Source organism: Felis catus, chromosome A1, assembly GCF_018350175.1.
Source record: "Felis catus isolate Fca126 chromosome A1, F.catus_Fca126_mat1.0, whole genome shotgun sequence".
Taxonomy (NCBI): domain Eukaryota; kingdom Metazoa; phylum Chordata; class Mammalia; order Carnivora; family Felidae; genus Felis; species Felis catus.
Window position 1 is genome coordinate 234,621,130 of NC_058368.1, and position 25,711 is coordinate 234,646,840.

At 50.9% G+C, this 25,711-nt stretch overlaps 1 protein-coding gene across 4 annotated transcripts in view; it reads left to right on the top strand.

Annotated features, from left to right (window-relative positions):
• Positions 1-25,711, top strand: part of MED10 (mediator complex subunit 10) — a 175,424-nt gene that overhangs the window by 17,480 nt on the left and 132,233 nt on the right. Inside the window, exon 5 of one of the 4 annotated variants that reach the window (XM_023239703.2) lies at positions 1,825-2,782. The exons of 2 other annotated variants lie outside the window; for them this stretch is intronic. Coding sequence is in view for 1 of the 2 variants with exons in the window: in XM_023239707.2 (XP_023095475.1) it covers positions 6,934-6,954 (21 nt within the window). In the remaining variant the exon portion in view is untranslated. Of the gene's footprint in view, positions 1-1,824; positions 2,783-6,933; positions 7,693-25,711 lie in introns of those variants that run through there. One more of the 4 variants, XM_023239707.2, reaches the window with a different exon arrangement.

Consider the following 25,711-nt stretch of genomic DNA (forward strand, 5'->3'; position numbering starts at 1 on the left):
AAAATGTTAGAGATGGTCACCATTGCCGGGGTCCCGCAAAGCCGTGATGCCTTCTAAACTCCGTATCTCTGATGGGCCGGGGTCCCTTTAGTTTTGAAGGAATCCATTCTCAAAACTTTGGAGATGGAAAGTTATTGGTACCTAGAGCTGGAAGAAGCCTGGGCCTTCAGGTGGCAGGGACCACGACTGCTTTTGCCGAGAACCCTCCGCAGAGGAGCGTCAGTGTCCCCAGGGCCTCTCTGTGAGCGCCAAGGGAAGAACTTGGTCCGTCCCCAGGCCACCCCCTCCTTCCACCTCTGAACGATGGATTGTCAGAAAGTTCTCTTATGTGGTGACCAAGTGTGTTTGCCTGCAGCTTTCCTCTGGTGGTTTCAGTTTTGCTCTCCCTGGAACAAGATAGCCGTATGTCTACTGACAGTTCCAATATAATGTATTTTGGGGTTGTCTCAGTAACTTTCCATTTGAGTGAACTTCTATCTATCCATCCATCCATCCATCCATCCGTCTTTTATTTATCTACCTATCCATCCATCCATTCATCTGTTATCTATCGTATGTCTATTTATCTATCTATCCATCCATTATCCATCCATCCATTCATCCATCCATCCATCCATCTGTCCATCTGTTATCTATCATCTATCAATTGTCTATCTATCATCTGTCTCTCCATCCATTATCCATCCATCTATTCATCCATCCATCCGTCCATCTGTTATCTATCATCTATCAATTATCTATCTATCAATCATCTATTATATATCGATGGGCTATCTACCATCTATCAATTGTCTATCTATCATCTATCTATCCATCCATTATCCATCTATCCATTCATCTATCCATCCATTTGTCCATCTGTTATCTATCATCTATCAATTATCTATCAATCATCTATTATATATTGATGGGCTATCATCTATCAATTGTTTATCTATCTATCCATCCATTATCCATCCATCATCCATCCATCCATTCATCCATCCATCCATCTGTCCATCTGTTATCTATCATCTATCAATTATCTATCAATCACCTATTATATATCGATAGGCTATCTATCATCTATCAATTGTCTATCATCTATCTATCTATCTGTCCATTATCCATCCATCCATGCATCTATCCATCCATCTGTCCATCTGTTATCTATCGTCTATCAATTATCAATCATCTATTATATATCGATGGGCTATCTATCATCTATCAATTGTTCATCCATTATCCATCCATCCATCCATCTGTCCATCTGTTATCTATCATCTATCAATTGTCTATCTATCATCTGTCTCTCCATCCATTATCCATCCATCTATTCATCCATCCATCCGTCCATCTGTTATCTATCATCTATCAATTATCTACCTATCAATCATCTATTATATATCGATGGGCTATCTACCATCTATCAATTGTCTATCTATCATCTGTCTATCTATCCATCCATTATCCATCCATCCATTCATCTATCCATCCATTTGTCCATCTGTTATCTATCATCTATCAATTATCTATCAATCATCTATTATATATTGATGGGCTATCATCTATCAATTGTTTATCTATCCATCCATTATCCATCCATCATCCATCCATCCATTCATCCATCCATCTGTCCATCTGTTATCTATCACCTATCAATCATCTGTCAATCATCTATTATATATCGATGGGCTATCTATCATCTATCAATCGTCTATCTATCATCTCTCTCTCTCTCTCTCTCTCTCTCTCTCTCTCTCTGTCTCTATGTCTGGTTGATACACCCTAAGATGACTCTCAATGAGTCACACTCGTGTATAATCCTCTCTCCCTTGAGTGCAGGTGGAACCTGTGAGTCCTAACCAATAGAGTGTAACCAAGGAGAGGACACGTGCCTTCCCAGACCACATAACATCACCTAAGATGCCGTCTTAGCAGACTGGTGTGAAAGACATTCTTTCTTCCATTGGCCTTGATGATGCAAACGGCCATGTTGTGACCTGCCTGTAGAACCGAGGTGGCCTCCAGTGACAGCCTGTAGGAATCATAGTGCTCAAGGAGATGGATTCTGGAGCTGGAGCTCTTAGCCAGTGTGTTAATAAACACAATGTGTTATGAGGTAGGACACCTGAATTATGACTGTTGTTTATCTCACTTGTCCGAGAGTCCGACACCGGGCTGCACAGACTTTAGCAGCAGACCGTTCATGAGCTCATTCGGCAGGCGAGGAGCTGTGAATTTCTTCCCTTCATGGGTGGGATGGAGCCCCCGCTGCACGCAAGGACTGTTTCTTGATAAAGAAGAGGCTGGGAGGAGACTCCGGAAGACCTCCCTGCCCTTCCTCTGCTGTGCTCCCTGGTGTGGGAGCCTGGTCCCTGCACCCTGCATCGCTCCAGACCCCTTGCTGGTGGATCGAGCTAGTGCTGCTTGTGGTGGTTGAACGTCCACGTCCCAACCCCCAGAACCTGGGAATGCTATCCTGTACGGCAAAGGGGACTTTGCAGCTGGGATTAGGTTAAGCATCATGAGATGGGGAGGCTGTCTGGATGATCCAGGTGGGCCCAAAGTAACAATAAGTGTCCTTATGGGGGAACCACAGGCAGGAGATCAGAGGAGGAAGTGGGAAAGTCACAATGGAGGTAAGAGGTTGGGGTGATGTGAAGCAGAAAAGACAGGAAAGGGATTCTCCCCTGGCGCCTGCGGAAGGAACCCCCGGCGACTCCTTGACTTTAGCCCAGTGAGACCGATTTCAAAATTCTGGTCTCCAGCACTGTAAGAAAATACATTTGTGTCGTTTTCAGCGTGTGGTGATTTCTTACTGCAGCCACAGGGAACTAATACAGCTGCCCTTTCTGCAAGAGGAATACCTCTCTTGCCTACCGCCGCGGGGCTGATGGGGACCCTGCGTGGACGGAGCTCTCTCATCCGTGTTGGGCTGGGCCGCGTGACTGGCGCCGTCCCATGAAGTGTGGGCCCTTCCAGGGCCCGGCACAGCCTCCTTGGTGGTCCTTGACCCGCCCTGACCCCCCTTGTCTGCCATGAGGATGGCACACCTGCTCTTCAGCCCAGACCCAGGTGTGATGGGCACTGGGGCAGAGTGAGAAACAGGCCTTCCTTGTGAGCCACCGAGATGGTTTGTCCCTGTGCACAGCCAGGTTCCTGGCCTGGGTCGGCCCGTGGGCGGCATTGGAAGGAGGGTTGCAGCAACCAGGGTGTCTTTGCTGCTTGTCAGCCCCAGCAGGTGTCCCAGGACCCTCTCCCCTCCCTTCAGCCCGAGCAGGTGTCCCTGGACCCCCTCCCCTCCCTTCAGCCCCAGCAGGTGTCCCTGGACCCTCTCCCCTCCCTTCAGCCCCAACAGGTATCCCTGCACCCTCTCCCCTCTCCCCTCCCTTCAGCCCCAGCAGGTGTCCCAGGACCCCTTCCCTCCCTTCAGCCCCAGCAGGTGTCCCAGGACCCTCTCCCTTCTCCCCTCTCTTCAACCCAGAGCTGTCCCTGGACCCTCTCCCCTCTCTTCAGCCCCAGCAGGTGTCCCAGGACCCTCTCCCCTCCCTTCAGCCCCAGCAGGTGTCCCAGGACCCTCTCCCTTCTCCCCTCTCTTCAACCCAGAGCTGTCCCCGGACCCTCTCCCCTCTCTTCAGCCCCAGCAGGTGTCCCAGGACCCTCTCCCCTCCCTTCAGCCCCAGCAGGTGTCCCAGGACCCTCTCCCCTCCCTTCAGCCCCAGCAGGTGTCCCTGGACCCTCTCCCCTCCCTTCAGCCCCAGCAGGTGTCCCAGGACCCCTTCCCCTCCCTTCAGCCCCAGCAGGTGTCCCTGGACCCTCTCCCCTCTCCCCTCCCTTCAGCCCCAGAGCTGTCCCCGGACCCTCTCCCCTCTCTTCAGCCCCAGCAGGTGTCCCAGGACCCTCTCCCCTCCCTTCAGCCCCAGCAGGTGTCCCAGGACCCTCTCCCTTCTCCCCTCTCTTCAGCCCCAGAGCTGTCCCCGGACCCTCTCCCCTCTCTTCAGCCCCAGCAGGTGTCCCTGGACCCTCTCCCCTCCCTTCAGCCCCAGCAGGTGTCCCAGGACCCCTTCCCCTCCCTTCAGCCCCAGCAGGTGTCCCTGGACCCTCTCCCCTCCCTTCAGCCCCAGCAGGTGTCCCTGGACCCCCTCCCCTCTCCCCTCTCTTCAGCCCCAGAGCTGTCCCCGGACCCTCTCCCCTCTCTTCAGCCCCAGCAGGTGTCCCAGGACCCTCTCCCCTCCCTTCAGCCCCAGCAGGTGTCCCAGGACCCTCTCCCTTCCCTTCAGCCCCAGCAGGTGTCCCAGGACCCTCTCCCCTCTCTTCAGCCCCAGCAGGTGTCCCAGGACCCTCTCCCCTCCCTTCAGCCCCAGCAGGTGTCCCTGGATCCTCTCCTCTCTCTTCAGAAATACCCCAGGAGGTATTTCTGGCAGCTGCTATGTGCTGGCTGTGGTTCCAGCTTTTGCCTTGTGGCCCCTCCTGAGGACCCAGCTCCTGCAGGGGACCTGGCCTCTGGGCTCCACTAACCTCTGCCTCTCTCTGGTAGTCCTCCCATCCTGGGGGAGGGTTCTCCTGCTTTAGCCAATCCTTGGGTTGCCTCATGGTTTGGTTTTCTGTCTCTTCTAACATCTTTGTAAACAGTTTCCCATATTAAATGTTGTCTATTGAGCTGTCTGGTATGGTCCTTGTTTTTCTGGCTACATAGAGCTGGAATAGCTGGTGAGTGAATTAAAAAGAAAGGAGAAAGACGACAGCTGCTGGCAAAGGAAACAGAACACGACGTGCGGGCGTGTTTTGGCGGTGGTAGGGAATATAAGAGATGCACGGACCCTCCACGCAACGAAGTGCAATTTACAGATGCTTCATTCTTGCAGATGATGCTGAAACCCCTACTCTCTTTCTTAGGCAGACACATTCACGCACATGCACACGTGTGCGCGCATCTGTCTGTGGGGCCCCCAACTGCATGTCCTTGGGAACGGGTAAAGGTTCCTGGGAAGCTGTGGTCTAGAGGTTCTGGATGGAAGCATATGGGAAGAGAAAACGCTGCATGTTTGCAAAACATGGCAGCGATGATTCCCCTCCCCGTCTGCAGTGTGACGTCCGCTCTCTTCTGTCAGGAGGTACCGTCTGTTTTTCTCCTGCTTGAATCTGGGCCGATCTCACGACTTGCTCTGACCGACAGTCGGTAACGGACGTGGTGCCGTGTCAGTGCCAAGTGCGGGCTTCATGGGGCCGTGTGCGCTTCTGCGGTCTCCTGAGAACCCTGCCCGGCTGCCGTCGTGGGCAGGTCAGGGCTGGTATGCAGGAGGATCAGAACCTCGTGGTGTAGACTGACCTACCCAGCGGAGGCCCCCTGGACCGACCAGCCCCCAGCTGACCCGGAAGCCGAGCTCAGGTCCGTGAGAGAGCCCCGCTGAGCCCAGAGCTGCCCGCCGAGTCCAGGCCAGATGTCACTGAGGAGGAAGACTTGTAGAGCTGGCCTGGGGTCCCCGTGAGCACAAACACGGCACAGTACTTGGAGAGGAAGTTAAAAGCATAATCGTGTGCAGCCTGAGCCCAGTTCTATGGACCTTTCCAGGTCTACTGGTGAGAGGCTCTGGGAGGAACAGCAGGCCCACAGATGGACCGGGATTTCAGTGTGTAGGGCCATTGCAGCTGGGCGAGAGGGGGCCCGCCGCTGCTCAGTGTCCTGGGACCCTTTCACCAAAGCCTCTCTTCACAGCAGAGAAGGACTCCGGCCTGGATTCCTGGTCTGGAAGCAGAGATAGAAGATCTGCCTCATGGGGCACCGGGGTGGCTCAGTCCGTTAAGCATCCGACTCTTGGTTTTGGCTCAGGTCTTGGTCTCGAGGTTTCTTGAGCTGATAGCATGGAACCTGCTTGGGATTCTCCTCTCCTCTCCTCTCCTCTCCTCTCCTCTCCTCTCCTCTCCTCTCCTCTCCTCTCCAATCCTCTCCTCTCCTCTCCTCTCCTCTCCTCTCCTCTCCTCTCCTCTCCTCTCCCCTCCCCTCCCCTCCCCTCCCCTCCCCTCCCCTCCCCTCCCCTCCCCTCTTCTCTCTCTCTCTCAAAATAAATAAGTGAATTAAAAAAAAGACCTTCCACAGAACATTTTTTGAAAAATCATCACTCGTCTCACTTAAAGAATAATGAATACTGTCTAGTTTAATAGGCTTGCATTTGCTCTAAATAAAAGAAGTTAAACTTTGTCTGCCTTGAGCAACATTGTTGGCACGGAAAGTGTCCCTTGTTTTACCCTGGTGCTTTTTGTCCCTTTGGTGTGCTCGTGACCCCTGGTTGAAAAGCATGGTGGTGGGGCGGGCTGGGGAGGGTATAGAATCGTGGGACAGTTGGCTCGTAGGGTTTTAAACCCAGTTACCAGTTGGTTCTTGGACCCAGGTCTGCATTTTCAGCAATGCCTGAGGGCCATGTAGGCGAAGCGCCATTAATAGGTGCTTAATACGCACTAATTAGTACCCCTCTGCTGGGGAGAAAAGAAGTTTGCTAGAAGATGAAACGAACAAGGTACGTGTAAACGAGGAACTCACGTCTGAGCAACTGTGCCGCGTGGCTCTGCATGCAACGCGGGTCGTCTCTTCCGAGGGGAGCCCTTTGGAGGGAACGCTGGTCAGATGTTCCTCCTGCTTCTGCTCCGGGGTCTTGTCACGGCCCGCCCTCCTTGCTTCTCCGCAGTCTCTGCCTTGGAGCACACGCCATTCCGATCCTGGCGGGTTCTCGTTCCCCTAGTGGTGAGTCGGCCTGGGACCAACATACCAGTTGCAGAAACTTTCTAGTTTTTAATTGTGGATTTCAGAATTTCGGGATTGTTGGCTACTGTGTTTCTATTGCTCTCATTACTTGTTGGTGATGCTGGCTTCTGCACAGAGCTGTGCAGTTGTCAGAGCGGGGGACTCTCGGTGATGATGAGGCCACAGAAGCCCTTCTTTGCTTGCCCTTCCAGGAACCCAGTGGAAGAGCATAGGCTTGGAGAAGAGAAGAGGAGACCATGGGACACCAGCCAGGGGTAGGGAAGGTGCTGAGGGGCAGTGGGTTCCTCCTGACCCCCCCCCCCCCCCGGGTCCAGGGCACAGTGGGAGCCCAGATTCATTGGACACCGGTGCAGGCTTGTCCACACCACGGGTCACTGTTGATGGTGCTGTCCCTGCACCGAGGGTGATGCTGTAGGTCTTGAAGAGAAGAGGTGGGGCCTACGCTTCCCAGAGACACCTCACAACACCTCCTGTAGCCAGAGACACCCTGGGACACGATGGCACAGGCTGGAAAGTCTTCCTGGCATGATCGACGGCCCGTTTGTAAGCACTTGTGCGCAAACGTGTTTACGGAGCCGGGTATCCCTGCCGTGACAGCCCTCTGGTGTTTACCAACTGGTGCCCTTACACAGTGCTTATAAAATAATGCGCGGACGGGACAAGAGCAACTGTGAGCACCACGGCGCCTCTTTGTCAGAAAGTTTCTAATCCTTTCTCTCCCACTTCCTCTCCCCTGCCCTCTACCCAGGGCGCTGCCATTATTTTAGGGTTCCGGCCATAAAAAGAAAATTCTTTCACTTAGAGATGAATTTTCAGGCCCTAAGATTATTGCTCTTATGGTACAACTATTGCTTTTGGGAGTGGCTGGCAAGTAATATCGTCAGACTTATTCTGAAACCAGAAATGAAGGTCAATTAAATGAACCTTATTATTAAAGAGTTCACTAATTATGCAGCGTTGCACTTTCATTAGCTGCCCCCTTTGACAAAGGTAATAATGATTTTGAAGCTACATACAGAGAGAGGCAGTATCCCGTATATAATTGCATATGCATGAGGGAAAAAAAATCATTGGTTTTCTTAGCGCCTTTAACCCGTTAGACGAGTGTGTGCCGACTTCAGGTAAGTGATGCCAGACTGGCACGTTCCCTTGGACGCTATTCTCTTCTCATGTGTTGACACATATGTTCACTACTTCCTGTCCCTCGTGACCTCTTGTACGTTAATGGCCGATTGATAATATGGCCCCCAAATATGAGTGCAAGGAGAGGTGAGAGCTGGCCAGGGTTTTCGCCTCCAGTCAGCCTCTGGCTCAGGAAGCCTGATGGTGCCAGGGCACCTCTGTCGCGTCTCAGAGCCAGCGTGCACGGTTCCCTGACCTGCCAGCGGGGACGGCCAGGCCCGTCCCCTCCTTCCAGGGGGCGAGGAGTGGTGTCCGGTGTGGGACACGCGTGGGGCACCGAGGTGAGGCTGGGCTTCTGGCGCGGGGCCCTTACAGCCACGTCTGCCGCCTCCTTCTCTGCGGGTGACGGTGCCGTGTGGCTTCTCGCGGGGACAAGCACTTCTGGAGATAAAGGCGGGGCCGGAAAGGTGCATCCTTGACTCAGGGCCCTGGGGGCCCTTCTGCTGGCCACCCGCCCACCTTCTCTTGCCTCAGCTGTTGGAAAGCACGTTAAAAGCTAGAGCGGGGTTCGGGTTCTGGGCGGTAGGTGCGGCAGTGGCTCTCCGGGGCCTTGGAGGGCCCCTCCGAGCCTCTGCTCCTTCTCTGGAAGGTGTCTGTGAACTAGCGATGGGAAGGTCAAGAGGTTGCCGCTGAAGGTCACGGAGAAGGGGAGGTCCGGCCACTGTGAAGTTACCAGATCAGTCAGCGGGAAAGTGGGGTTCAGAGCGGTGGAAGTGGAAATCACTTGAGATTTCTCCCCCAAAGCCCTCCTTTCGTAGATCAGAAGGCTGGCTCGGGAGGCACAGAGTGGGGCCTGGGATCCGGGCCTTGGGGTCCCAGGCTGGCTTCCTGCCACCCCTGTGGGTCGGCCTCTTCCGTGGGAGACAGAATCTGGCTCCTCAGTCAGGGTCAAACAGCCACCCCCAGGCTCCTGTCGTCGGGTTCGGGGTGGGGGGAAGTGGGGGGTTTCCGTGACCCTGTGTCAGGTTCGGGGTGGGGGGCAGTGGGGCATTTCCACGACCCTGTCATTGGGTTCAGGGGGTGGGCAGTGGTGATTTCCATGACCCTGTCGTTGGGTTTGGGGTGGGGGGGCAGTGGCGGTTTCCATGACCCTAAGGAAGTAGCAGCAGGTGGAACGTTACCTGTCCTGTGAGGACACAGAGGGGGCCTGCGCCCCGCTGGCGGCTGGAAGCCCCGAAGCCATGTGAAGCTGGGCTCCTGCTCTGGGGGCCCCTCTCTGGGACCACAGCCCCGCGTTCTTGTCCCCCAGCCTTGCCGCCAGGCGCAGCCCTCTTCTGCCTCTGCCTCCTGCGGCCTGCCAAGCAGCCGGTCTGTCAGGGGTTGAATCTGTCCCCCAAAAGTGGCGTGGAGGTCCTAGAGCCTGGCGAATGTGACCTTATTTGGAAAGAAGGTCTTTGCCGACGTCATCAAGTTATGGTGAGGAGGTAGGAGACTAGGCTGGTGCTCACCCCACAGGTGGTGTCCCCATAAGAAGAGGAATCCCAGGGTGGGCAAGCAGGGAGGGAAGGCCATGTGGCGTCACGCAGGGAGACTGCCACGTGGCCGCAGAGGCAGGGACTGGAACACCGGGAACCTGGGCAAGCACCGGGGCCGCGAGGAGGGCGCGGATCAGACACTCCCGTGGAGCCCGCAGAGGGAGCAAGGCCCTGCCACCACCCTGAGGACCCTGGCCTCCAGCCGCCCAGCCCCAGGGCTCTGTCACCCCAGCGCCCCTGTGTCCCCAGATCTCCCGCGCCACCCAGTCTGCAGGGCCACTCCGGTTCCTTGTCACAAGCAGTTTGCACACACCTGCCGGAGCTGGGACGCCCGCAGCTGCCTTCTCGCCCTTGGCAGAGTTCCTGCCTCCACCCTGACAGCAGAGGGAGCTGAGTCCTGCTGTCCCCACCCATCTGCCCGCGGCAGAGGTGTCTGAACCCCGGTCACGGGGGCACTGCTCCTGGAGCGGCCCACAGGTGGCCTCCAGGGCCCAAGGCTCTCAGTGAACCTTTGTGCTAGGCGTCTGGTTAGCCATGCTCCGTGACCGCAGGCCGGGAGAACTGGGGGGAAGGTTTAGTCTTCATGAGCTTTGCTCATCTTGGGAAGCTGTATTTTTGATGAGTTTCTTAAAAGTAAATCAGTGACCTTTATGTTTAAGACTTTTTTTTTTTTTTTTTTTGAATGACGTTGGTTATAAGTTCAGGGAGAAATAAATTGGTGTTACACATTTGTGCTTATGAGAGAAGCTTTTACTAAAAACTGCTAAAGGCAGTCCCCCCCAGCATCTCGTCACTAACTAAAAGGCCCATTGAAACGGTATTGAAAGTCAAGTTGAGAAGCTTAGGAATGCAAAGAAATAAGCTTCATTGTAGTAGTCAGATCTCCATTAGAAACAGATCAGTTGCAATGAAAGCCACTGAAAATGAAGTAACATCTATTCTGCATTATCTCAGTTACAGTGCAGGGGTTCATATTCTGGGAAGACCACTCAGCATGCGTTCTGAGACGACTTCTCTAGCTCACAGGGCGGGGGGTGGGGGTGGCACGTACTAGATGTAGGGAAGTGAGCAGATTATATTCCCCAGATGTTAGGGGCTGTTATTCTCGGTCTAATTTCTGTATTTTCTGGAACCAATTTTTCCAGAGTCTGAATAGAGTTAGCATTGTGAGCTGGGGAGCCTGTCTTCTGACGGCGTAGGAGAAGCCCGAGAATTGGTTCACGTGTTCACACATTCACTCATTTGGCAAGCGATGATAATAAACACAGTGGCGATGCGCGGCCAGCTGCGAGCAAGGACCTGGTTCCACCACTGGAATTGCTCAGCATAATCAGAAGCTAAGAGACACATTCAGAAACAGTTCTTCTTCAGCCACGGTGCACGGGTCCTGATGTCACTACAAGTTGGGGGGGTCAAACCAAAAGCTGGTGTCCAGTGGGGACAGAGCCTCTTGCTGGGTGCCGATGGGTATGGTGAGGTGAGTGACCCTGGACTCTGGCCAGGCACAAGCCCCGTTCTCCAAGAGTTCGGTGGGAACACAAAGGCAGGAGGACACAGAGTGGTGGAGGAAAAGAAGGTTAGAAGAGTTTTGTGCAGCATTTTGTGGTATGACATCAGAACTGCCACCCAATTTATTGAAACCGAATTGTACAATGCAAAGATAAAGGTTATAGAAAACAACAGTTCCATTCCACAGATGGGAAAGTGAGGTCATTGTTAGTTTTAGGTTCTGTTTAGTTGGAAGGTTTATTATGGAGTATCTCTCCATCTACACATCCATATACTCACCTTCCTATCCATCCATCCATCTGTCCATCCATCCTTCCATCCATCCATCTTTCCATCCATCCACCTATCCATTCAGCCATTGTCCCATCCATCCATCCATCCATCCATCCATCCATCCATCCATCCTTCCATCCATCCACCTATCCATTCAGCCATTGTCCCATCCATCCATCCATCCTTCCATCCACCATCCTGCCTATCCATCCATCCATCCATCCATCCATCCATCCATCCATCCATCCATCTTTCCATCCATCCACCTATCCATTCAGCCATTGTCCCATCCATCCATTCATCCTTTCATCCACCATCCTTCCATCCACCATCCTGCCTATCCATCCATCCATCCATCCTTCCATCCATCCATCCATCCATCCATCCATCCATCCATCCATCCACCTATCCATTCAGCCATTGTCCCATCCATCCATCCATCCTTCCATCCATCCATCCATCCATCCTTCCATCCATCCACCTATCCATTCAGCCATTGTCCCATCCATCCATCCATCCATCCTTCCATCCACCATCCTTCCATCCACCATCCTGCCCATCCATCCATCCATCCATCCATCCATCCATCCTTCCATCCACCATCCTGCCTATCCATCCATCCATCCATCCATCCATCCATCCATCCATCCATCTTTCCATCCATCCACCTATCCATTCAGCCATTGTCCCATCCATCCATCCATCCATCCACCCATCCATCCATCCATCCTTCCATCCATCCACCTATCCATTCAGCCATTGTCCCATCCATCCATCCATCCATCCATCCATCCATCCATCCATCCATCCTTCTATCCATCCACCTATCCATTCAGCCATTGTCCCATCCATCCTGGTTTCAGTATTTTGCATAGGTGACAGATGCTGGCAGACAGACGGGTTTCATATAGAACCTGGGGTTCTCCTTCAGTTGCCACATCTGCCATCCCCAGAACCAGTCTCTGGAAGGTGACAAAGCCTCTCTCCTGGCTCCCCAGGCCTTAGCACCCCCTCTCCTCTTTCTCAATTCCCTCAAGGGCATCCATTTCCTATAAGTGTCTCCCTTCCAACTCCCCAAGCCACATCCGGTCGCTCTCCTCCATTGGCCTCTGGGGCTCCTACTGGTGGGCCATGTGAGGCCCTGTGCTCAGCAAATCCCAGGGCATTCTTATTCCTCTGTCAGAACCAGCTGTAGGGACTGTAAGGCCATCTGTGTGCCCTGCCTCCCTCTCGGGTAGCATGCCAGTCAGGGCGTCCGGTTTCTTCATTCTTGCCATGTCTTTCTTGTTTGTGACTTGTTGATGTTCCTAGGCTCTGGTGCCAGGTTCTACCCCTGGACAGTGTGGCTCTTTGTGTCTATTTCATGGACAGTGGAGTAGATGTGGTATCATCACAGCCTTCTCCTACTCAGCGCCTGGAACCACGGTCACCTTCTAGCCTCTAGGATCTGAGCATGATAGGATCTGAGCATGATGCTCTTGGGGCCTTTGAAAATGATTTGCAGATTTCAACTCCTTTAATCCTCAGCTTAAACTCACTATGGAGTGAGTGTTTGCATCCTCCCGAAATTCATAAGTTGGGACCCTCTCCCCAGTGTGATGGTTTTTGGAAGTGAGGATTTGGGGAGGAAGTAACAATCAGATTGGGTCATGAGGGTGGAGCCCCCATGATGGGATTAGAGCCCCCGTAAGGAACTGGAGGGATCAGAGCTTTCTTTCTCAGCCAGGATACAGCCAGAGGCAGCCTTCTGCAGGCCAGGAAGTAGGTGCTCAGCAGACACCACATCTACAGGCTTCTTGACCTTGGACCGAGCCTTCAGAAGTGTGACAAATAAAGCTTGCTGTTTAAGCCTCCCAGTCTATGGTAGTTTGTTCCACCAGACCAGACTGAAACGAGAATCTAACAAGGAAAGTCACTGTGATACCCATTTTTACAAACAGGAGATTGAGGCCCAGAGAGGCTAAGTAACTTACCCAAACTACCCAGCTGGTAAGTGATAGAGCCCAGTCCAACCTGCTTTCAAACCACCAGGCATCTGATGCCCTTGGATGGCTCCCTTTCTTCCCAGAGGACGCCCCAGCCCAGCTGGCATTTTCCATCTCTGGAGCTCTGCCCCTGTCATTCTCATGCCCTCTCTTCTCCCTGCCTCTCCCCCATGCAGCACTGTGCCATGCCCCCAGCCCCTCTGGGCATGACGCCTTACCTCGTCTTGTGAGCTACCTTCTCCTAAGACCACGTATCGAACAGGTTGTGAGCTTAGAAAGGCAGGGCACTTGGATATGGTCATTTATAATTTGTGTTCACAATTCCTCAGTCTACCAATCACAGTGCTCTGTACATGGGAATAGTTCAGTATGCGTGGATTGTCTGGGGGAAAAGCTTGCTTCCTGCTGACTCTGCCAGAGGAGGGGTGAAGGCATAGTTACATGAGCAAAATGAAGTGGAAAATGAAGGCAATTATATAGATAATTCAAAAAGAAAAAAAAAGATATTTTGGGGGGAAGGAAGGGGGCTTAATTATGTGGATTTATCAGATGTGAGTTAAAAAATGTGTAATTACCCACACAATGGGCTGAGTGTTCCATTTCACTTTGAGTGGGTCAGAGGGAGGCTGAGTCTTTGTGTGTGGGACTCAGCTCGGAGGCGAACTCATCGTCAGGTCCTGGGAAGCCCAGGTAGCTTCTCTGGGCTCTGGTTTTCCTCTGTGACAGAACTGGACCCAGCGATTAGCACAGCTGGTCTGAGTTACATCGTCTCCTCCTGTTAAATGTCCGTCTTAGTCCCTAATCCTCTGCGCCCGACACTTGGGCATTTGTCGTATACCCTGTTTACTCTAATGGATTCTTAGGAGTTTTGTCTCTGTGATGAGGTTACAAAGTCTATTAAGCCCATCTCCTTCTGCAGAGCCTCTGATATAGTGGATCTGAGTTTGGCCCCAGAAGCGGTATTTCATGGAGGGCCTCAGGTGATTCAGTGGGGGTCCTGAGCCTTTACAGTGGTTACAAATACACCTCTGCCGTGGGCTGTGGACACCTGGCTTTTCATCTTACCAAGGCAGTGATAGCTCATCATTGACAACGATGAAGTTGACTCATCACAATGTCTTCCTCCAGGCCCAGGGACCTTGGCCATGGCCACAAAGGAAGCAGTATGGTGATCAGGTCTTCCTCTACTTAATAAGACACCTCTTTGAGTTGGTCCATGCTCTAAAGGAGAGATTTATAATAAAGCTCCAGCATATACTGACTTTAAGTGTTATGGCCAAAAATAGAATATTGATTTTTTTGAATCAACCTTTAAAAAGATTCCTTTTTTTAAAGCAGCAGTTCACAAGATGAGCACAGTCCTGTGAGAGACTGGAAAGTTGGAAGAAAAGTACAGAGTGTCAGTGCACCCACATGGGCTATTTTAGGCATGAACTGCTCTCAGAGATGCTATCAAAATATGGCATTGGCGCTCGTCCAATACTAGCACTTCCATTTGGCTATTAATCAGAAGCCCCAGCGGTGGGCAGGGCTTCAAACAGGCAAAAACTTGCAAGGTTGGAGATTCTGTTCGAACTTCCCCCGGCCAGCCAGCCTTGGAAACATCGTGCGTCAGTCTGGTGAATCCCTGTTGGAAGATGGATCCAGGCTTGATTTGGAGATTTTGACACGGCCATCAGCGAAATTCAGCGGTTTTCCCTGAGGCTTTCAGTGACCTTTGGCTTCATTCAAGCTGAGACACCAAAGGCCAAGGGAGAGGGGGTGGATCTGCAAACTCTTGAGTGGAGATTCCACAACGGAGATTCTGAGATCAGTCCATCCACCGCAGAACTGAACGGCATCTCCTTTGCCTCTGCATCGTCCTTTCTCATCACGGAGGAGTGATGGTGGAGGCAGGGAACAGAGGCCCACAGACAAGGGTCAGGGAGAAGCCAGGAGGCACACGCAGACCCCGTCAAACCCACCCAGAGCTCCACGGAGCCCCGAAGGAGCCCCGAGCCCGTGTCTGCCGCCACGTTCCCGTAAATCTCCCGTTGAGATTTGGAGCTAGTGCTAAGCTGACACTAAGTGCTTTCTGCTCTGAGCACAATTATGTACTTTGAATAACACTTTTGAATGTGAAAATGGGTTAGATCAAAACGTCAGAGTGTTACCTGCGTCCCCGATGATCCTTTTTAACGTATCTGTGGTTTCTGACATTAAGGGGAAATGTGGATTTTGCTGCGTGCTTTTCTGTCTCTAGTCCACAGCTTGCTTCTTCAGGCTGTAGATACGCATCAACAGGGAAACAACAGAAGAGCATCAAATATTAATTCTGAGTCTGTATTAAAGTATAATAAGCAGCAGTAAGCATGTGTTAAGCTGTCAGGAGGCATGCTGGATTGAACAGCGTAAGCTGGGGCCGGATTCTTCATTATCCCGTGGACCAGGAGCCTCGCTAAGGATGTAATTTATTCTCTTCGAGGCCTTTGCTTTGGCGTCAAGATGTTTTCCTCAGGCTTTCTCGTGTGAATGATTTCCTCTTCTGGTTCTTCTCGGTAAAATATCTTCATTGCTGTTGTTTTTCGTTATGAAAAGTCCGTGTGTTTATCTTTAAGGATTTAAGTGATACAGAAATGAGTGGTAGGCGCAGCACTAAAACTGGAACGATACAGGGTGGATGAGCATGGCCTCGACACAAAGACGATGCGCCAACTCGTGACGCCTTCCGTATTTGAAAAGAAAAAAAAAAAAGAAATGAATAATAACAAATAGAAATTTCCAGAGGTTTACTTCTTGTTTGTAATTTAACAGTAGTCTGTCCAGATATCTTTATGTATATAGTATACACACTATTTTTATACATGTATATACTATTCGTTATTGACTTTAATTTTAATTGTATCATACTGAAGATATTATAGCTCTGTCTTTTTATACTTAATAGTACGTATTTAACAACCTTCTGCGAATGTATATTATTTTTTATAGAAAAATATTATTATAAAAGATTAGCTAAAAATACATTGTGATATTTCTTGGGAAACCATTAAAATGTGAATTGTCCCACATAGACCAATGGAATAGAATAGAGAACCCAGAATTGGACCCACAAATGTACGGCTAACTAACCTTTGCAAAGCAGGAAAGAGGATCCAGTGGGAAAAAGACAGTCTCTTTAGCAAATGGTGCTGGGAGAGCTGGACAGCAATATGCAGAAGAATGAAACTAGACCACTTTCTCACAGCAGACACAAAAATAAACTCAAAATGGATAAAAGACCTAAATGTGAGACAGGAAACCATCAAAACCCTAGAGGAGAAGACAGGCAACAGCCTGTTTGACCTCAGCCGCAGCAATTTCTTGCTCCACATGTCTCCGAAGGCAAAGGAAATAAAGGCAAAAATTAACTATTGGGACCCCATCAAGATAAAAAAGCTTTTGTACAGCAAAGGAAACAATCAATAAAAGGCAACCGACAGAATGGGAGAAGATATTTGCAAATGACATATCGGATAAAGGGTTAGTATCTGAAATCTATAAAGAACTTAACAGACTCAACACCCGAAAAACAAATAATCCAGTGAAGGAATGAGCAGAAGACATGAATAGACACTTTTCCAAAGAAGACATCCAGATGGCCAACAGACACGTGAAAAGATGCTCAACGTCACTCATCTTCAGGGAGATGAGAATCAAAACAATGAGATATCACCTCATGCTGTGAGAATGACTAAAATCAACAGAAGAACCACCAAGTATGAGAATGTGGAGAAAAAGGAACCCTCCTGCTCTGTTGGTGGGAATGCAAACTGGTGCAGCTACTCCGGAAAACAGTATGGAGGTTCCTCGAAAAATTAAAAATACAATTAGCGTATGATCAAGTCATTTCACTGGTGGGTATTTACCCAAAGAACATGAAAATAGTAATTTGAAAAGATACATGCACCCCTATGTTTATTGCAGCGTTATTTACAATACTCAAATTATGGAAGCAGTCCATGTGTCCGTCAATAAATGGATAAAGAAGATATATCACACACACACACACACACGCAATGGAATATTACTTAGACATAAAAAAGCATGAATTTTTGGCATTTGCAACAACATGGTTGGATGGAGCTAGAGGGTATTATGCTACATGAAATAAGTCAGTCGGAGAAAGACATATACCGTATGATTTCACTCAAATGTGGAATTTAGGAAGCAAAACAAATGAACAAAGGAAAAAAAATAAGAAACCAGAATGTTCACTATAGAGGACACACTGATGGTTACCAGAGGGGATGTAGGTGGGGGATGGATGAAACAGGTGATGGGGATTAAGAGCACACTTACCTTAGTGAACACTGGGTAACGTGTAGAATTATTGAATCACTATGTTGTACACCTGAAACTAATATAACACTGTATGTTAACTATGATGGAATTAAAAATTTTAAGCCTGAATTGGCAAGATTATATGATGACATGGAGATACGATTGTCAATAAATGAAACACGAATACAATTATTCACAAACCAAATATCCAAACAAAATACGTTCCTCGTCTTGTTTAAGATGGATTTGTCTTAAATTTGCTTTGCCGGGAAAGATTCCCTTGGCTGTCTTCACAATGGGCTATCCATGTGGATTTTATTACTTACAACGACCCGGATGTGATTTTTAAAGGCAGTCCCTTCCCCACCTTGATCTCATCAGGCTCGCTCCCTGGAAATGTCACCCAGCTGAATGACAGTGTGATGGGCAGTGGGTTTCCTCCTTTTGTGACCCTGTTTCTATCTTTCATCTCGTTAGAACCTCTTCGGGGAAACTAGATTTAACTTGAAATACACTTTCTTTTTGGAAAGAAGTCAAATAAACAGTTCCGGGGAGTAAAATGTTTGACAGTGAACAGATCGCACATAAAGGGATCTAGAAATTTATTTGGGATGTTAAATTCCAAACGGAAACAATGTGATCCTCCTACAGATGCAAGGAGTGTGTCTTCCTTAAAATAGCTGGTATTCCTGTTTGTTAAATGTGTCCTAAAATGAAATCTTAATTCCCACCTTCTATCCCACTTGTCAACCCCCAAATTGGTAAACAGAACCACTATGTACACTGTGGGTTAAGCCAAAGATCTAGGTGATAGTCTTGTAGAGAAGTTACTGTGTACTTCTGTCATAGTAACAAATAACCTTGGAATCTCTGTAGCTCACAGTGATAAACATTTACTCCTCACTCATGGGTCTGTTGGTGTTAGATGGCCTCAACTGGGCCTAGGTGGGGTCTACAGGTCTTCCCACTCAGGACCCAGGCTGGCAGAGCAGTTACTCCCTGGGATGTGCCTGGTTTACAGTGTAGAGGACAAACTCAGGAAGGACGGCAGAAATAAGTGGTGCCTTCTACACCCTCTGTTATATCTGATATACTGGCTCTCCTGTGTAGATCTTATTGGCCAAAGGAAGTCATGTAGCCAAGTCCAAAATAAATGAGGAGAGACTTGTACTCTGCCCGCAGGGCCTCCATGCTCTGCGGGGATAGATTCCCTGTAGACAAATGGTTCACTTGACCACAGCCGTGGTTCGGTTCAAGTCCTGTTGCCTGTCTGTCCAGAGCATAGCCCCCACCTCTCTCTTGTCTCCCCTTCCACCACCACCCTCCAGAGAAGCTACCATACTGTCTCTCTCTCTCTCTCTCTGCTTCCACTGTTCACCGGACCTCCCACAGTCCATTCTGCATACGGCAGCTGGAGTGATCTAAAAACAACCCAACAAAATGCAAAACAGGCTATGATACTCCCTTGCTCAATGCCACCCTTGGCTTCTCACAAAAATTCCTGCTTCTTGACCATAAATCCTGATGAGATCTGGTTCTGCCCCTCTCCTGACATCGTCTTGGGCGGCTCTCCTCTCTTATGCTCCCCAGTAAGCATACTCCGTCTTGCCTTAGGGGCCTCACACCAGCTGTTTCCTCTGCCAGGAGCATATTCCTGTTGGTCTCACCTGTATAGAGAAGGTTTTATTGGACATTGGTCTAGGGCATTCTCTGGGTGGCGCTCACCCACAGCTTGATAGCCCCTCTTTTTCCCTTCTTGGTTGCTCATTGTCTATTTCCTGTGCTCTCCACTCTTTGCCGGGGAATCGAGAACGCCGAGCCTTTGGCGTCCCAGGTTCCCAAAAGAGTTCCCGCAAACTACCAAGACTTGGTGAATATTCTCAATGAATTTTAAAGTTTCCTAATGGAATCCATGACACAGTATTTTCTCTAACTGTTAATGTACTTTTTTTTTTTTTTTTTAAAGTGCGCCGTTGTAGGTGAATGTGGGAGTGGGGAGTTTGCCACACTGTGAAATCAAAAGCCAGGTCCAATGGTAGGATGAGGAATAAACTCACAGGGAGGAAAGACCTAGCACCTTCCATAAGGAGGGGCCATGCAATGTGGTAGGGCCAACAAAGTGCATGGGGTGACAACCAGGGAGAGTGGGGGTGACTCCAGTCCTATTTCTTCCCAGATGTGTGTCCCTGGCTACATTATTCTATTTGGCTTAATCCTTGATATCCTTCAGAAGTAGGTATTTTATATATGTGTATATATTTACAATGATATAATTATATATTATATTAATAACAATATAATTAATACAATACACAATTAATATATAATATGTAGTATATTTATATAATTTTATATTTGTACAATTATTAATATAAGGTTCTATAAAGTTGTATATACGTAACTATATATATAGATAAATAAGCTTTATATATATATATAAATATATACATCTATTAATGTATATATACAAATATTTCATAAGGGAAGGAGTTGAGTGTGAGGGATTATACGGAACTGGTGTGGTGTTTAGCCCAACAGAGATGTTCAGTAAATGCTGGCTCCCTACGTAAACAATTCCGGGTTCTGCTGTGTGGTGCCTGTATAAACACGTGATGCATTACAATTCTAAGACGCGACTACGATAAGTGAAAGCCAAGTGATTTATGGAATTATAAAAATGCTTCTCCGTAGAAGAATTCACCCCCGGGAATCTAACGGTAACACCACCTATCCCATTATAATGTGACCCCAATAGCAGAAAAGCTCGAAAGCAGCTTTCAGTTGCCGCGTGGCCGGTGAGTGCAGAGCATATGTTTCCCACCCTGTCGCTTACCGGGTGGCCCTGTGCTCCGTGTGAGCCGGGCCGGTGGGGCAGTTCCTGTCCTGTGATCTGTGTTCCAGTCCTGGAGCACGGATGAGTCGGGGTCCTGACTTGGTGCTGCCCCACGCTGGGATTCTTCCTGGCTTGCAGAAGTCCTTCCCAAGGGGGCTCATTATATTGATTTAAAGCCATATACGTGATTATTGAAAAGCAAAGTAAATGTTTACAGATATTCAAGCAATTTCTGTGGGCAACAATTAGTGACTTCTGTCTCGGGTTCAAAAAAATCTTAATTCCCCGCCCGCCTCGGGCCCCTGGCAAATCGATGAAAGCACCCCTACTTTTCTTGTTGACAGTTAATTAGCCTGACTTCTGGCAGCACTAACAGCAATCCTGGAGGCCTGATCGCACATTTTAGAAATGGGAAACCAGACCCAGAGAGGTTGACATAGCTGCTCAGGGGACACAGCTTCCAAGGGGCTGTAAGTGCAGGTCCCCGGACCTCAGACCGCAGTGTTTCTGACCCCCACGATGACGTGCCAGCCACCTGTTCGTGTTCTGTGGCCGCTGTCACCAACTGCCACAGTTCGATTATCTCACCGCCCTCGAGGCCAGCAGGGCCGTACCCTTCTGCAGGCTCCAGGGCAGAATCGGTCTCTTGCCTTTTCCCCGTCTGCAGTCTGTCTAGAGCTCCTGGGTTCTTCCTCCGGCTTCGCTGCCAGCTCCGTGGTCCGCTGTGCCTTTTTCCACGGTCACTCCCCTGCCCCCCGGCTCCGCTTCTGCCTGCCACACCTTGGGGGACCCTGGTGTTACACTGAGGCCTCCCAGGTGGTCCAAGATGTCCTCGCTAACTCAAGGCCAGCTTATCAGCAGCATTAATTCCATCCGTGACCTCAGTTCTCCTTTGCTGGACAGCCCGCCATACTCACAGCCCCCAGAGATTAGGACGCGAGTCAGCATTTGGGGCGTACCTTCTGCCCACCACTCTGTCTGGGGCATTGTTGGTGGGTGCTGAGTTGGAGAGGCGGGACGAGGACACCTGGGTTGCCCAGCAGCGCTCACCCACCAGCACGGGAATGCTGTTTCCAGTGCGCTAGAGGAGGAGCAGAGGGGCACCTGGAGTCCAGGGGCCAGCTGGCTGGGCCCCCCATCCTGGGGCCACTTCTCCTGAGCTCTGTGCGTGTGCGCGTGAGGGGCCCTCTCTGGGCCTCCCTCCCCGGTCTGTGAAATGGGGTCAGCAGTCCTGCCTTCTTGCCTCAGCGAGGCTGCCGTGCCCGTGAGGACCTGGGCGGGGGTGGGGGTCGGTATGGAATTGCCACATACACCTGGCTGTCCCCTCCTGCTGGTATCAGGGTCCTGGACCCTTTGTCCTTTGCTGGGGCCACAGGATTTATTCTAGAAGGTGACACCTCAGGGCAGAACGTTAATTGCTTTCCCCTGCTTGAGCCCTGCTCTACAGATAGGGGCATCTCCATCAGACACGACTTCATGCCGGGCGTCTTTCCTGGCCTAGATGCATAAGGCTCTACTTAGGGGCGGAGGAAGGAGAAGGCTTGGCTGGCAGAGGTGGGGGCTGGGAAGGTGGTAAGGGGCTGGGTGAGGGGTGGGCTTCCCCACTGGGAACGACATGTGTCTTTTCTCCTCTCTGTCTCCACTCCTAGCGCCCCCTCTCCTGAGGTGGTTCCCTGCCCCCCTGGGCTTTGTTCTAAACCTTCACAGGACTTCTGACACAGGCGGGGTCACCGCTGAACTTGGGTTCACACACAGCCCCATGCGGAGGCCCAGAGCGCCAGCTAACACAGCAGATTTGGTCCTTGTCCGCTTACTTGATGTTTCTGTGAACATGGGAAGTCCTCAACAACCCAGTGCAAAACACCACGCACGCGGGCCTGAGCCTTCGCATATCGCTGTTGAGAAACAGAGACCCAGAGTGCTTACGCTGTGTAGCCAGAATTCTAGAGCTGATGGCTGGCCCAGCCATGATTTGAACTCGGGATTTTTGCCTCCACGTGGAAGGTGTGTGCATTCACCAGGATCTTGGTATAAAGAAGAGAACGTTTCTTCCTGACTAGTTTTAGCCAGAATGGGTCTTCGGTCATTAGCAGAATCCACGAACGGGGTTGCAGGGCCCCAAACAGGAGCATTGTCCCCTGGCCTCCTGCAGAAGTGGTCTAAGGGACCAGCCGAAGCCGGGTCCCGGTCCCTGACACCCCCAACTCCTGGGCCCCTGGGAACTGAGCGTGGGGGCACCACCACGCTGGCTGGATTGCCTCCTGCCAAGCCTGCTTCCCAGTGACAGACACAAGGTTTCAACGCAGAGCCCAACATGACCCTGCCTCCTGTTGGGGCCGGAGCCTGGGATCTGGCTTCTCACGAGGGGCTGAGTCTGCTTCCATTCTAACTCCTGAAATGGGGGTGCTCAAGGTTGCCAGCACCACCCCCCCCACCCTATCCAACCCCACCCCACGAAACAGGAGCTCACCTGGTGCATTTAGTCCTGGCCTATCCGGGCTGAATCCCAGGCAGGGTGCCTTCTGACGGACTCCTGGTCTCCCCTCCTACCTCTGCGAACAAAAGGTTTGAAGCAAACTTCCATTTGCTGCGCGTGGGGGACAAGCACTCAGTGCCTGTCGCTCACATCGTATTTGAATTTCACAAAAACAGGGAAAGTACATGTGTGAGACATTTTCTATTCAGTTTCCAAGTACTTTCTTAAGAGTGACTTCTGACAACTGTCATTAAAAGGAAATAGACACAGTATGAAAAAACCCCTGAAATCTCATAATATAAAAATTACTCGATTTCCTCTGCTTTGCAGCTGGTTTAGAAGGAAAAAAAAAAAAACCCCACAAGCTCTTTTTCCTATTTCCAGGTAGTGTGGTCCTTGAATTCATATTACTTAGGTTGCGGGTGGTTTTAATGCTCAGTATGTCTAAGTGCCTGATGGAGACAATGATGAAAGCAAAGAAAAAACCTCCAGAGTCCACAGATTTCATTGGAAAACATTGTCGCTGCAGTAGGAACAATTATTTACCAGCTGTAATTAAGGGCAGCTATTTCTTGTGCTGTGTCCAGGAGAACAGTTCCCTCTCTCTTTCTCTCTCCCCCTCTCTCTCCATGTGCACCCAAGCTCTGCAAACCATAAATCATGATTCAGATCTTTCTGTATGAACAGCAGCCGCAGCCTCTCAGGAATCCCTGGTGAGCGTGCCTTTTGTTTCAGACTCCCTTGTCCTACATTTTCTCCCTCCCCCGTGGCACCCCCTCCGCATCCCACCACCTCGAGGGTGCTTCCCACAGTGGGGGGCAGGGGAAGAGGTATGGGGGGGATGGGCTCCAGGGCAGAGCCCGTGGACGCACAGTGCTGGGGTGAGGCTCCCCTGCTCAAGTGCACGCAGCTATCTGATTTTCAGTATCACTGGGTCCGTTGTAATCTGAGTGTTTTGTTTTATGCCTTTTAGAACAACGTTCGGCACAGGGTTAATAGCTTCACCAGGCTGCTGGAGGGAGCACTGTTGGACAGAAGGGCGGGAAGCCTTGGTGGAGAGGAGGCAGGGCTGCCCTCTGCCCATGCCAGGACTCTGCGGTGGCAGCACTGGGGCTCAGCAGGCAGCTGGGCTTGCCCTCTTATCTGGTCCAAGCGCTCCTTACCCTTCCCAGTTCGGTAGACTTTGAGTACATCCCTACTGCAGTGCTTTCTGCTGGGGACCCTGAGAGAGAGAGCCAAGCTGGAAAATGCACTGTGGCTTCTCCCCAGGGACCGGACGCTATGGAGGGCAGCTGCACAGAGAGCAGGAGAGAGAGAGAGAGAGAGAGCGAGAGCGAGAGAGCACGCACAACTTCTGTGCAGAAGGCAGAGATGAACATCACAGTAGCGATCCAAATTGTTCTGTAAAAGGGAACCTAGGAGTAAGATAGGAGGAAGGGTTGCATCCCAATGTGGGAGGAGGCCGTCCCCAGGGAGGTGGGGGTCTCGCCTTTGTGGAGGTTGATCTGTTTCATGGTGGGAGGGGAGGGCATTTCATATACAGGGGGATATGTAGGTTTAAAGGAAGAGCTGGTGTGTGCATGCACGTGTGTGTGTGGCAAAAAAGCCAATTGGTGGGAGGTAAAGTGTGAAGACAGGGTAGGGGAAAGGCTGGGAGGGCAGGTTTCTGCTGCAGGAGGGGAAGACTGGAAGGTTGGAGGGCGGGGGCGCTCTAGGACACGGATGGGGCTGACAAAAGAGGGGGCTGCTGCCGTGCGGAGCTGAGCTAACATGTCAAGTGCCCCCGGAGACGAGGGCTGAGACAGAGGAGGGTCTGAATGGCGCGGCCCTGTCCCTGGAGATGGCTCAGTGGCTGCCCGTTTTTTCACTCAGTGAACACCGGTCAAGTCCCTGCTAGGTGTCCGAAGTGCTCAGCGTGGGAGGTACTGAACCCCTTGCGGCCGTGGTGCCCAGATGCCGTGGCACGAGGCATCCAAAAAGCTTTAAGATCAGCGCCCTCCAGAGACACTCATGAGCACGTGCACGTGAACGCGGTGCCAGACTGTGCTCACAGGCTGTGCTGCGCATGTGCGGCCAAGCAGAAAGGCCTGGTGTCAGGAGGCATTAAGGAGGGAGTTTCCAGAGGTCTCCTTAGCTTCTCAGCTCTGTCCTCTTGAGCTGTCCCTAGAGCTCCCAGCCTCCCTGCATTTCGCAGAGTCCCAACCTGACAAGAGGGTAAGGACAGGGGCACCCGTGGCCCCCAGTTGCTGTGTCCCCAGGCGATGGGACCCTAGTGCGCGTGGGCACACACGTGCACAGACTCCTCCATGACGGGGCTGCAGCAGCACTGGAACACTTGAGGCTCGGACTGGGAGACCGTGAAGACCTCCTTTGGGGCGGGGGTGGGGGAAGCGCTATGGAAAATGCTCAGGACTGACTCCAAGGTTCAGCCTAGAGGGTTCCCTGGGCTCCCTCTAGCCCACATGTGCATAATTACCCTGTGTTCCTGTGATAATCACACCTGCTTGTTTGTAAATGTTATGGTTGCAATGTTATCGTTGCAAAGTGACAGCTGGATGGAAAGGCCTGTAATTCTCAACAATAGTATTGAATGCTTGCCCATTCAGGGCAGTTAGCCTTTTGAATGGATGGGTGTGGGAGGGGGGTTCTACGGCCCCTCTCAGGGGGTGCCTGCTCTTCCCGCAGCTCACAGAATTCCAGCTCACTTAGTGTGTGTTAATAGATACCTATTTTAAGAAGAGGTAGAAAGGCCAAGCTGGTGTCAGAGTACCAAGGAAACAGGGAAGGACTGTTAATGAAACATCAGATGGGAGGCTGAGTACACTGGGAGGCTGAAACTCCCCTGAGCCTGAAGAGGATAGAGAAAGCGGAGAAAACAGCACAGAGAGTGAAGAAATGGAGGTTCGGGCTGCAGCCAATCAGTTGAGCAGAAAC